General features: G+C 42.2%; 1 protein-coding gene across 2 annotated transcripts; it reads left to right on the forward strand.

Annotated features, from left to right (window-relative positions):
• Positions 1–1,629: 1,629 nt before the first annotated feature.
• On the forward strand, positions 1,630–11,938 carry MSANTD4 (Myb/SANT DNA binding domain containing 4 with coiled-coils). 2 transcript variants are annotated; one of them, XM_072850626.1, is made up of 3 exons: positions 1,630–1,749; positions 7,705–8,334; positions 9,999–11,938. In XM_072850626.1, exons 2-3 carry the CDS (start codon positions 7,873–7,875, stop codon positions 10,572–10,574), a joined length of 1,038 nt encoding a protein of 345 aa, XP_072706727.1. In that variant the 5' UTR covers positions 1,630–1,749; positions 7,705–7,872; the 3' UTR covers positions 10,575–11,938. The 2 variants fall into 2 exon arrangements, with proteins under 2 accessions (XP_072706727.1, XP_072706728.1); XM_072850627.1 differs by lacking the exon at positions 1,630–1,749 and having other exon boundaries at positions 3,632–8,334.
• Positions 11,939–13,022: the final 1,084 nt, after the last annotated feature.

Here is a 13,022-nt window from a genome sequence, read left to right on the forward strand (position 1 = left end):
ATATGCTTCCTAGTTCAAATTACTCTAATGGACACTAATCATATTTAGTGTTTTTGTGCTTCACAATAAAAGAAGGCTACTCAATGAGGTGTAATTAGCACTAATTATTTTTGCAGACTGGCAGAGGTTCAGACTGTTAATGACTTCCACTCTCTATAATTTTTCCCCCTACTTGCACCTGAATCTAGGTTGAACTACTTTGCAAGACCTTTAGGGCACACTCGCATCTTATTTCTGAGCACTCTCAAAATACTTGTAATAATGTGAATTGAAGCCTAGTTCATACCTAGGCCTTAGTAAGAAATATCCCTGTATAACAGATTGCCAGCTATGTACTGGGTACATAGGGTATGGCTACCCTACTCCTTACTATTTCCCTTTTTAAATTTTTATGATATTCAGTACACAATGGGCATGTATGGCAGCTAAACTATCGTTATCTGTAAGCAACCTGATAAATTCACAGCCTTTCCACGTTTAGTTTCTATAAATATTTTCAGGAAGTTCACTGCCAGAATTGTTGACTGAAACTGGAAAATACCGTTTTAAAGGAAAATACCATTTTAAAGGAGATTTGTAGCTTCATCATCACAATTATGATCACTAGAGGCTATATTAATCAAATAACCTATCCATCCAGTGAAAATGCTTAAGTCCAAATACTGAATACAGCCCAGAATTGGATTTCAAAGGATTGAGCAAGTAATTGTTAATAAATATGGAAAATAATACACACACACGTCAGGTTAGGCAGAATAAAGGTAGCAGACTTAAGGAAAAAAAAAAAATTTGAATTCTCTACCTGCAAGTAGTGCCTCAAGCCTGCACAAAGGTTACGTTGCCAAGGCAACGGGATGTAATACGAAGCGAGTGCCAGACGCTTCATGTGTGGCTGGGGAGACAAAAAGGAAGAGCCCGAGAACAGAAAGCTCCACAGAACTGTTCTGCATTGTGTATTCACTTACATTAATGACATGGTGGCTTGCATAAGCAGCTCTTTCCAAAAGATAATTACCTTTTTATTACAGCATCTCCACAAATGTTATTTCATTATTTTAATCACAAATCCCACAATACGCTCACAGCACACAGCTTAGGAGGAAAGGCAAATTGCTGTGCGTTAGCTCTGCCATCATAAGCCTACTGGCCACAGTAGCACTGGCTCCTGTTTTCTGTTTGCTCCTACGCGGCCGCGGAAAGGCCCGCGGGGCACACCCGCGCCCTCAGACTGGGCCTGCGGTCACACGGCACAGAGGGAGGCCGAGCTCCCCGCACCTGTGCAGCCCGCCGCAGAGAGGCGCCAGCCCCCTCCCACCACCCCCGGACACCCTGCCCTGCCCCCTCAGACAAAGCAGGCGGGACGGCGGCGCCGAGACCGCCCTGTCTGGCTCCCCCGTGACCCAGCGAGAGCCCCGCCGCCGGAAGCTCATTGAGGGGAGGGGCGGGCCTTGACAGCCACTAGCCAATAACCGGAAGGCATCGGGAAGACAAGCAGCGAACGTAGCCAATGCTGTCTGGTGGCTGCATACGGCGGCGGCCCCGCTGGGAGAGGAGTTGCCGCGCTCCGAGGCTGTGTGGGGGATTCCGGCCCGCCTGGCGCGTCAGGCCAGTGAGGGGGCGGGGCGGGGGGAGCGGCGGACGTGGACCACCAATAGGTGTGGGGGAAGGACTGACAGGCACGCAGCTCGCCCAATGGAACGGCGGTGGCTGTTAAAGGGCCGGAGACCTGGAGGGGAGAGTTGGGCGCAGGTGAGTAGTTCGCGCGGCTCCCTGGGGACCCGGGCGGGGAGTGGTGCGGCTGTCCTGGGCCCGCTCCCCCGTGGGGCTGCTGCCCGTGGGGGGTGCAGGTGGCCTCCGGCCCCTTTGTGAGGGGAGAGCGGTGGGGCTTCGCCGCCCTCGGCCCCTGAGGGCGGCGAGGCGGTTGCCTGCCGCCTTCCCCGGCGGCGAGACCCTCGTCCTCTTCCTCCTCCTCCCAGGAGAGGCGCATGGCCCCACCGGCCCGTCCGCGGGGCAGTTGCCGGGGGGGCCCTGATCTGCGGCGCGGGTGGGGGCCGCGGGCCCACCTCTCGCCGGCGCTCAGTGCGGCGGGGGCCCCGCAGCCGCGCCCGGGGCGCTGCCGCCATCCCGGAGCGGGCCCCGGGGGGCGCCGGCCGGGGCAGCCGGCCGTGCCCTCGCCTTCCTTTGTTGCCTTCCTTGGCCTCCCCGCGGGGCTTCGGGCGCCTCCTGGTGGGACCGGGCCGGCTCTGCGTCCCCGCTGGCCTGGCCGGCGGCGAGGTCGCTGGCTGGATGGGCCGCCTCGGAGCTGGGGGCTGTGCCTGCCTTCATCCTTCCAAAACGCGCGCCCTCCTCGTAGGGGAGGTTTTTTCCCGTTCCTGGCCGTTGCTGTTTCAGGGGACGGGGAACTTTTGACTGATGAATCGGTCGATTCAACAGCCTGAATCCACAGTTGCTTTCCATCCTCGGTACCTCCTCTCTGCTTCATTAAATTATCCTTTTAGGTGGTGTTGGTTCCCTTTAGTGCTTGCCTTTTGAGGTGCTCAAACCGCAACCTGCTTGCAGGGATGACTGTTTGGTGATGTGTGTTCAGCAGCACCCAGATCCTCCTGTACTAAAGCCTCTCTTAGCACAACAGCATAAGTTGTTCCAAGCCAATGTAGCCATCCATTACGAATCGCATATGAAGTTTTTCAGAAAGTCCTAGGCTTTAGTGTCATGCAAAGATCCTCAGACTCTCAAATTTTATTTCAAAGAAACATAGGTGGCAGGTCCTCCTGATTTAAAGTTTTTTTTTCTTCAGTCATAAGCTCGGAAAGTTTAAAAAAAAGAAAAGGGCAAACCATCACGTCATCGTACTTAAAAGTCATTATTTTTCTGGAGCATAATTCAAGTTTGATGCTAGCAACAATCCTTCAATCCTGGTGAATGCATGCATGGTTTTTCTCTTTGTTTGCTTCTTTTGTGGTTTTTTTTGTTTGTTGTTGGTCCAGCATGTGTTCGCACAATAAGGTGTGAGCAAAGGAGACACAAAGACACAGAGGCAGAATGTGGATGCCTCTGTCATTGTGTATGTCAAAGTTACTCAGTGTATGTGTGTTCTGTGTGTTTGTGGAGTGTTCAGTTTAGTTTTGCAATACTTGTTTCGTTTCAACCCTGACAAATAGTTTGTGTTCCTTTAGTCCAGTGATGAGGACCTTCTTGACCGCAGGTTGCTTCTGGCCTAACAGGGCTGCATCAAACTCGTAGCTCGATGTTGCCATCTTTCCTGGAAGACCCTTGAAATCTTTCTGTTATCGTATGATCAGAATTGTTTCTTTTTTTCTAGCCAGCACTTTGCATTTCTACCCAAACTGTAAAAATAGGCATTTTGCATTTGCAGCTAGCACCATGCTGTATGATGGGTGCATGGCTGGTCATGTAATGGGCTGTTTGCATCCTCTTTTGTTTCCCAGGGATTTCTCTGTTACTTGACCAGATGGCAACTATTCCTAGTCAGGTGACTGACGTCTTTGGTCGTGTACCAGAAGTACTTTTGGTCGTATAGTTGAGAAGGAATTTTTTTCTTGCAGATGTCTTCTCTTACCGTCATAGTGGTGTAAGTGGCTTGATCTGACCAAAAGATTCTTTTTTCACCTCTGCTCTTATTTCCACGTACTTTTTCTGAGTAAATTGCCTATCTTCCCAGTTGGTGCACTCAGCAAATATTATTTGCTGTGGAATCCTCTGCTAAAGACACTAAAATGTAGAGCAGTTACGGTTCTGATTTTGGAAAAACTGTAATGTCCGTCTACAGTTCTTTTCCAAATGTGTGCATTTCATGCTTTAGACTTCATGTCAAAGCAAAACTTAAACATACTCTATGTTGTGTTTTTGTAAATCATGCTTTTCAAAATGGTGATAGGTTGGGTTTTTTTCTGTAACTATCTAGAATGTGTACAAATCCTAGCTTATAACTATTCCTGTCCCTTATATACTTTGAGCATGTAACAGTTAATTTTTCTGCATTAAAAAGTAATATCCTGGAGACCATCTGGCAATGTCAGAAAACAGAATATCCCAAATCTCAGCTTATAATAGTGCTTAGATAATAGTGCTCTTTAGTTAATATATCAGAAAGGTAAACAGTCCCACAGTGGAGTTGATCTAACTCTGGAAGTCAATACTGTTAAGACAATTCATGAACACCCATTTATATTAATAAGAAGGGAATTGTCTTTGATGAGGCAATATGCTTTCAAAAAGGAAGGAGTTAGAAAAGGTAAGATGTCCTTACGAATTGGAAGTTAATAGTCATGAGTTTTAAAATAGGTAGGCTTTGCTGCTGTTTCACTGGGAAATTCAGGGACTTGTATCGGACATGTTCTAGCAAAAAAAAAAAGTCTAAAAGAAAACTTTACATAATAAAGGAATTGGATGCCAGTAGTTTCCAAGTTAGTACTATAATTCTTAAAGGTTATGTGCTTGGCTTATGGCATAAAATCCAAAACCAAGATTAGGCACCTCACAAAGAGGGGAGGCTGGGGAGATCAGACAGGTGATGCACAACACCTGTGCAAGGAGCAGTGAGAGTGACCTACAGGGTAACCTGGCATTGGTGTGTTTTAACTCTCAACCTTCTCTGGAGCTAAGATGAAAGCTTGGCTGTCTGTGTCTTCTGCATTCATGTAGAATTGTACTTAGAAAATAATATTGATGAAAATTTGATTTGAAAACCCAATTTTTTGTTTGTTTGTTTTCCTGTGATTGTGCCCACTTTATCCTGCTGTGCGAGCACTGAGAAATTTAGGGAGGGTCAGGGTAGATAGTGATACCACATGAGTCTCTAAAATCCTGTGGTTCCCTGTTATTGGGGAATGATCAGAACCTTGTTCATCCCAGCTGGGGCTAAGTAAAGGACTTAGCCAGTGTATATCTTGAGATGAAAGTGGCTGTGATACAGCAAAAGTCTGATATTAAGGTACCTTAAGAGACAATTAAGTATCTACTAGTACTTTCAAGAGTTTGACATATCCAGTTGGCAAGTACTTTGAAAAGTCTGACCCATTTTTCTGTAGTTAGCAAAGTACTTGAATGGTCACTTAAGTACATGTTTAAAATCAAATGTGAAATCCTACTGATTTCAATAAAAATAAGTGTGACCTTATAAACAGAGGTTCAGTGTCTTGGTAATGACAAGTCAGAAATACTATAATTCTTGTGAAACTTATGTTGTATTTAAGAACTGTATGTGATTTTTTTTTTTTAACCTTTTGGAAAACCAACTCAAAATGGATACCTGTGAATCTTTCACACACACTCCCCACCCTGAAAACAGGTAAGTGCAAATGTGTGTGTTTCTAAAGCCAGTGTGAAGATAGGAGTACTTGGTCATTCCCCAGTAACTCGGAATCACAGCTTAATCTATATATTTATCAGTCCAGAATAATTGCCTTATTAGCAGTGAAGCTTCTAAAAGTGCTCTTAATTCGTTCTGTGTGCAGGTAACTTTTCTGAAGAGTTTACCTGCTCAGTCACTTTTTAAAAGTTAAAAAAACACAAAAACCCCCCAAAAAACCAAAACCTTACACAAGATAAAGTTAGAATTTGATACATAGTTCAAGAGACTCAGTTGCCATAATAATAGAAAAGCACTAATGCTGTAATTAGCATTTGAAAAGCACAGCAAGTGCCAAATAAATGGATTTACTGTCAGACAAGTAAATATGATGCTACTTCCTTGAAAGCCTAAGTATCTTTTTGTGGTAAACTTATAATAATGAAGGTTAAGGGAGACGCTTAAAGATCAGGGAAAAGGTCTCAGAAAAAAATTATGTAATTCTAGCAGATACAGTGCTGTGTTGTGGTATAAATCTGACTTTTTAAACGGCAGCATTTTTTTTCTTAGTACTGGTCATGTCAAGTTAAGGGTCTACATTAAAACAGTTGGTTCTATTATTTTTTAAAATAATTCCCTTTTCTCAAAACCAATTAGTATTTTATTTTCAGAAAGGCAGGAAGTTTCACGCATTTTAAACAGCAACATGCAGCTTCCAACTTGAGTGAGGAGTCAGAAGTGCTGGGTAACTGCCCAGGAGCACTGTGGAGTGGTCCATACTGATACACGCTCATGCTTCATGCAGTTGATTTCATCTTGGGACTTGGTTTGCGTATTTGTTAGCTAGTAACCATTGGAAGTATATGGATTCACAGTGACTATTTTAATGAGGAAAAGTAGTAAACCAGTTTCCTAAATGAAACGTTTTAAAAAATATTTGATTCCAGCATGCTTACATGTTGGGTATGAAAGAATGTTGCTTGATATGGAAAACTTTGCAACTGAACTACTTATTTACAGTCAGTAACACATAGGAGATGAAGAACGATCTTTAAACTATTATGTGCATTATCCCCCAAGTGGAGAGGTTTTGTGTAATGTGCTGATGTATATGTTTTAACCAAGTTTAGGAGAATAACAGGAGAAAAAAATACTTAGTAATTTAAGAATCCTGTGCAGCTGGGGGGGAGTTATTTAAGGATTAAATCCATTAGTCAGTAGCAATCAAATATATAATCTGTGAGCCATTTGCTTCAGGTTGACAAAAAGTCTATGCTAGATTAATAGTGAACAAACATAACAGCTTTAAACTGTAAGTACTGTATAGTGAATCGTTGGCCTACTCGGTTTAAAGCCTTTTAAACCTACCTAAAGTGGTAGGTAATGTGGTACAAAAGGAAGTTCAAAATAAATCCTAAATTGGACCATTACCAAGCAGTCTGTCCAAGAACCCTTTTTTATTCTCAGTCTCTGCTTTCAATTATTTTTTTTAATATGGTCTATGATATATTCATCACTGCATTATTTGTCTTCTGTTTCTCCCACTCAAAATTTCCACTTTCTGTACAGAGTTGTGCACAATCTGTCAGGTGGATAATGGGGTTTAGCTTTCTGTTCAGCATCAGGCACAGGACCAGCTATTGCTGAGGGTAGAGGACTGGGCACGCTTTCAACCTCTCATCACATCTGACATGAGGTGTTTTGCAGTGTGAGAAGGATAGAGGAGGGCTTTACCATGGGCATGTAATGACTTATTCCTAAATCTATTTCCTGTTAAAACATCTCTAATGCATGACATTTATTTGAACTAGTAGTTATTTTCTGACATTCATCAGAATTGTTCCAGTTCTTTTTTTGTGATTAAGTCAGAAGAGCCTCTAAAACTTGAACTTTTAATATTAATCTACTTTTTACTTCTTTTGGGGGGCTGGGGGGGGCTGGAAATGGTGTCTCATTTAAAATGTGTCTCAAGAGATTTCAGTCCCCTAAACATTTCATGTTTTCATAGTAATGATACAACAATTTTAGGTTCTTTTGGAAATAATTTAGCATTCAAACTCAAATGTGTATGTCAAATTTCAGCCTTAAGCAAATCCCAACTGGAAAAACTCTGAAGAGTTGAAGGAAAATATCTGTATTTTTGTAATGGAAATATCAACTCAACCTTAACGGTTTGTGACATGGATATATTAATGGATTTGTAATTCGTATGAGATTAGAGAAGGTAGCTATAGCTACTTTATATTCAGAGTTTAGCAAAATGGTTTTCTATCGAATGAACGATCAGTTCAAAATATGCATTCCTTAAATGATGACTTAGGAGTCAAGTTCGTTAAATGAAAATATATAGTGTATACCTTGGAGATTTATGTTGTTTGCTCTTTTTCTCTTAGGAAGCCTGACAAATAGGAAAATACTACAAAGTGAAGAGAAAATTCACTTCACGAGAACTGAGCTCTGCTTTCATTAGCTTTTAAATTTTATTTGTATTAATAACTGATTTGTGTCAGATCATCTCTGTAGTCTACTGTGGTGAAATTATTAGGTTGAAGCTGGAAAAAATGAAACAATTAAAAAGAAAAAGAAAAAGCAATTTTAGTGTTCAGGAAACTCAAACTCTCCTTAAGGAAATCAGAAAAAGGAGAGAAGTACTCTTTTCAAAGCAACTTAATACAACAATTAATGAGATGAAACGGAAAGCTTGGGAGGAAATAGCAGAGTGTGTAAATGCTGTAGGTGAAGGAGAGCAAAGAACAGGGACAGAAGTGAAAAGGCGGTACCTTGACTGGAGAGCACTCATGAAGAGAAAACGTCTGAATGCAAACATCAAAGTAGTAGGTGCTGGGTTTCACCTTCCTTCATCCAATTTAGATGATTCTCTCAATGAAGACATGGATGAGAAAATGGGATTTGCAATTGAATCTAGTTTTGAATGGCAAAATATCACTGACTTCAGAGAAGCTGGTGGATCTTTAACAGAAATCAAAGTAGAAGAGGAAGAGGAGGATCCGCAGAATTTTGAAGTGAGTGACTGACATACATTAGCTATATGCAATATGGCCTTCGTTTCATTTCAGCATAAGGCTTTTTGCTGTGTTTCTTCATAGCATCTGTTTCTGGCTTTTTCTGAATGTGCGAATTAAAGAAACTGTAGAAACAAATATGTTTTAGAGAGATGGCATTCAAATCTAGCAACTTGCAATTGTGTGTAAGGTCTTGGATGTTGATTATTAAATTTATATCCGTCAACTTTGAATATGTATTTACACATATATTTTCCATTTGTATGTGCCATAGGTAAGAACTAATTCAGTCAGCAGAATGAAAATACGCTGTTGAAGGAAACTGGTTATTTCAATACTTGGGCTGTCTGTATGGGTGAACGGAGAAGAGAAATGCACGTCTTTAACAAATGAAAGTATATGTTACCTGCAGGTAGAGAAAGAAATAGAATATAGAAGGCAATAGAATACTGCTTGCATTTCTTAAAATGAACCCACAGGAGATGAAAATATTACTTTACTAAGTCAGTCAGCCATTCCTCTGTCTGAATTTTAGTGTGAATTTGACAAGCAGCTGTGGATCCTGCAGACAGGTTGTTACTCCTAGTAGTACCATGACTGTCCTGGGGTAGGCAGCCAGCTAGAATGAAGTCGAATGTTTGGATATTGTTCTGCGTGTACAAATACATAGTTCTTGTTTCAAAAAGAGGTACTCAAACAGTTTTTGTTCTTTTGGGGGAGGGGTGGGGGGAAGCAACTCCTGTCTTAGCTCAGTTGAGATGTGTGCTGGGGAAAAAAAAAATCAGCATAAGCTGTTAAATGGTAGTGGGACTACTGTCTGACAACTGCTGAAGAACAGTGTCTGTCTGTACTAATGCTAGAGGACTGACAGTGGCTCTCATTGTCTCCCACTAAGTATGCTGCAAAAGAAAGGCAAACTGAGGAAGATCCAGGTTCAGAAAATCTTAAGACAATTATCCCTTGTATACTATGAATTTGTAGCACATAAGGGCTATAATTCTGCACGAGTTATTACAGTCTGCCAAGAGCAATGGTCCTAACCACCTAGTCATCTGCATTATAAATAGCTTTCCAGCAAATGTGATAATACAAAATTGGTTAAACGAGTCCTGTTTATTGACCCACTTGATAGAGTTTGAAGGGTTAGGAGCATGTGAAAAATGTCAGTGTTTTTTAGAAATGGAATCCTCAGCGAAGGCTGGGTTAGCTTACATACCACATAGCCTATGGATCCAGCTGCTCTGATAAATAATTAGTCACAACAAATTCCTAGTGGCTTACATAAATGTCACTCAGTTATATGAAAAGTAAGAACAACATACACTTTTTTAGATCCATTTTTTTGTCAGTGGTTCTGAATGCTCTATAATATCTATAGTGTAATATTTTCTGTATGTTCTTGCATGTCCACTGATAAACTGATTTTCCATTTTTCATTACCAGATATTAATTGGTAGATAAAGCATGTCTGTGTACCTGTGTAATGGCAGAAAACAGTCTTTTGATCTAACATGGTTATTTCACAGCATGTAAGTTAAGCAGTTCTGAGTAGCTTTTAAGATGAAAAAACACAATATGTTCTTTTCAGTCAAGTGGTGTGTAACAAATTTATTCTGGCATAAAGACTGGAATCTAATTCTTGTCTATCACATTCCTCTCTGCAGTTTCCTATTGAGGAAGAAGAAGAAATTTTGTCATCAGTTTTGCCAGATTCGAAAAAGGAAAATGACCTACCAGACTTCCCCCACATTGAAGAGTTTGGAAATCTGAGCTCTGCTCAAGCTAGGCTAGCCTATGAAGATTCTCACTTGCTTATAAGTCTGGAGAAGCAGAAGGTGGAGCTGGAGAAGCAGCGACTAGACATTGAAGCTGAAAGGTTGCAAGTGGAGAAGGAACGCCTGCAAATTGAAAAAGAACGGTTGCGGCATGTTGACTTGGAGCGTGAGAGACTTCAGATTGAGAAGGAGCGACTTCAGATTGAATGGGAGAAACTCAGGCTAGAGACTCTGCATGCTGAAAAACCTGCCCTAGAAAATGACCTCACCCAAACAGAAAAACCCATCAAGCAGCCTCTTGATCTAGAAACTGAAAAGTTAAAACTTGAAAAAGAACGTTTGCAGTTAGAGAAAGAGAGGCTGCAGTTCCTAAAGTTTGAGTCGGAGAAGCTGCAGATTGAGAAGGAACGCTTGCAAGTGGAGAAGGAGCGCCTTCGAATTCAGAGAGAGGGTCACTTGCAGTGAACTTCTCGACTGAAGTATCAACATTAGTGTTTTGATGTTTGTAAAATAGAGGTAGTTCTTTTCTTAATACTGAAACTGTCCTAGAGGCTTAACATTCTTCTGTTCAGAGTTGAATGTTGATGTTAAACTGAAAAAGAAAAAAAAAAGAAAAAAAAGAATGGTGCTCGATATGTCAGTGTGCCTACATAAATGAACTTATGTGTGAAATTGCTTTTCAGTGTATCAGAACTAAGTGTTATGTTCTCTTGTCTTCAGTATTGTGTTGTATTAGTTCAGTGTCCTCCTCTCAGACACATTGAGAAGAATCAAGGCTAAACCTTGTACTTTTTTCACTGTACTAACAGTAAGGAAGGATCAGAATAAATCAATGTATGTTGTGAGGACATGGTGCTGATGATAGCCCACACAGTAAATAAGTGTAAGTTAGACAGAACACAATAACACAGAGTCATGATGCGATAATTTCCCCTTTTTGTTTTTTTCCACCCCCACAATTGGAAAAAGAGTTCAAGAATTATCTACAAGTTAAAGTACAAGTTAAATTCACTGCAGTTGTGTTTACTGTTGTTCCATGGCTTGAACTGAATGGGAGTTCAGAAAATAGTATTCTTCCTTTTGCATGAAGTATTCATACTGGATAAAGTTACACATCAACCATATCTACTATAAGCTGGACTGCTGGTTGCACCAGGTCATTCATAATGCTGTATGGAATTTGGCACCTGTCTTAGTATAGCATAGGGACTTACTGATTGATCAGGCATGCTGTCTGATGAGTCTGTGATGACACCCTGAGATAAATTGCTAGACCTGGTTTGTTCCTTGAAAGACAGTAGCTGGTGATGGGAGTCTTGGGAGTGGAGACACAGAGGCTGAGCACAGACTAAGGAGCACTGAGCTTGAACTCTAACACTCTTGATGTTAGTTCTGCCTGGCCAGCACTGAGGTCATGTATGCGAGGCATCCAGAAGAGGCGTCTGTGGCTGACACCGTATAGTATGTTTTAATTAGACAAATAGAAATGGTCAGTGCTGAAGGCTGTCAGTATTTTTCACAAGCAATGTATGCATTTAAAATAATAACAGAAAGTTTCCTTTTTTTTATTTTATGTATGTTTAAATCCCAACTGAGCCAGACTTCACATTTTTCATATTTCTGCAAGTAACTGTCTTTTGTTGATTCCATTTGAAACTTAGGACTATGAGAATACTAAATCTGAATATATGTTGAGTGACTTACATGGATTCTTGTGCAAGTAAATATATTTATACCACTACAGGATTACTTTTATTCTGCAAAGAAAATGTTATTTTTTTATTACTGAAACAAGTGTGCTTCTACAGTGGAAATAAATTTGACTACTACAACCCAAATTGCTCTTGAGACTGTGTTTCTTCACAGAGAAACAGGGCTAGCTGTGAAGAGAAACCTGGATACTCAGCACTGTAGCACCCCGAAGTTGCTGGTGCCTGTACTCCCTGTGTAGTAAATTGGAGAGATGAGGCATCTTAAAGTAGGACTTAAACCAACCAGCAGTTAATTGAGAAAGGAAAAAGGAAGGAGACAAACCAGCTGGATAGAAATGCCCCAGGGGGAAGTGTGTGTGAGATTCTTCTTCCTGAATGTGGTGGGTTGACCTTGGCTGGATGCCAGGTGCCCACCAAGCTGCTCTATCACTCTGCCTTCTCAGCTGGACAGGGGGAGAAGAATATGATGAAAGGCTCGTGGGTCGAGATGAGGACAGGGAGGGAGATCACTCAGCAATTAATGTCACAGGCAAAACAGACTCATCTCAGGGAAATTAATTTATTGCCAATCAAAATCAGAGTAGGATAATGAGAAATAAAACAAAATCTTAGAACACCTCCCCCCCACCCCTCCCTTCTTCCCAGGCTCAACTTCACTCCTGATTTTCTCTACCTCCCCCCCGCCCCGTGGCACAGGGGGATGGGGAATGGCGGTTGCGGTCAATTCATCACACGTCGTCTCTGCCGCTCCGTTCTCCTCACACTCTTCCCCTGCTCCAGCGTGGGGTCCCTCCCACGGGGGACACTCCTCCACGAACTTCTCCACTGTGAGTTCTTCCCACGAGCTACAGTTCGTCACGAATTGCTCCAGCGTGGGTCCTTTCCATGGGGTGCAGTTCTTCAGGAACAGACTGCTCCAGCATGGGTCCCCCACGGGGTCACAAGTCCTGCCAGAAAACCTGCTCCAGCGTGGGCTCTTCTCTCCATGGGTCCACAAGTCCTGCCAGAAAACCTGCTCCAGCGTGGGCTCTTCTCTCCATGGGTCCACAGGTCTTTCCAGGAGCCTGCTCCAGCATGGGCTTCCCACAGGGTCGCAGCCTCCTTTGGGCAAATCCACCTGCTCTGGCATGGGGTCCTCTATGGGCTGCAGGTGAAGATCTTGCTCCACCGTTAACCTCCATGGGCTGCAGGGGGACAGCCT

This window comes from Ciconia boyciana, chromosome 1 (genome assembly GCF_034638445.1).
Source record: "Ciconia boyciana chromosome 1, ASM3463844v1, whole genome shotgun sequence".
NCBI classification, from domain to species: Eukaryota; Metazoa; Chordata; class Aves; order Ciconiiformes; family Ciconiidae; genus Ciconia; species Ciconia boyciana.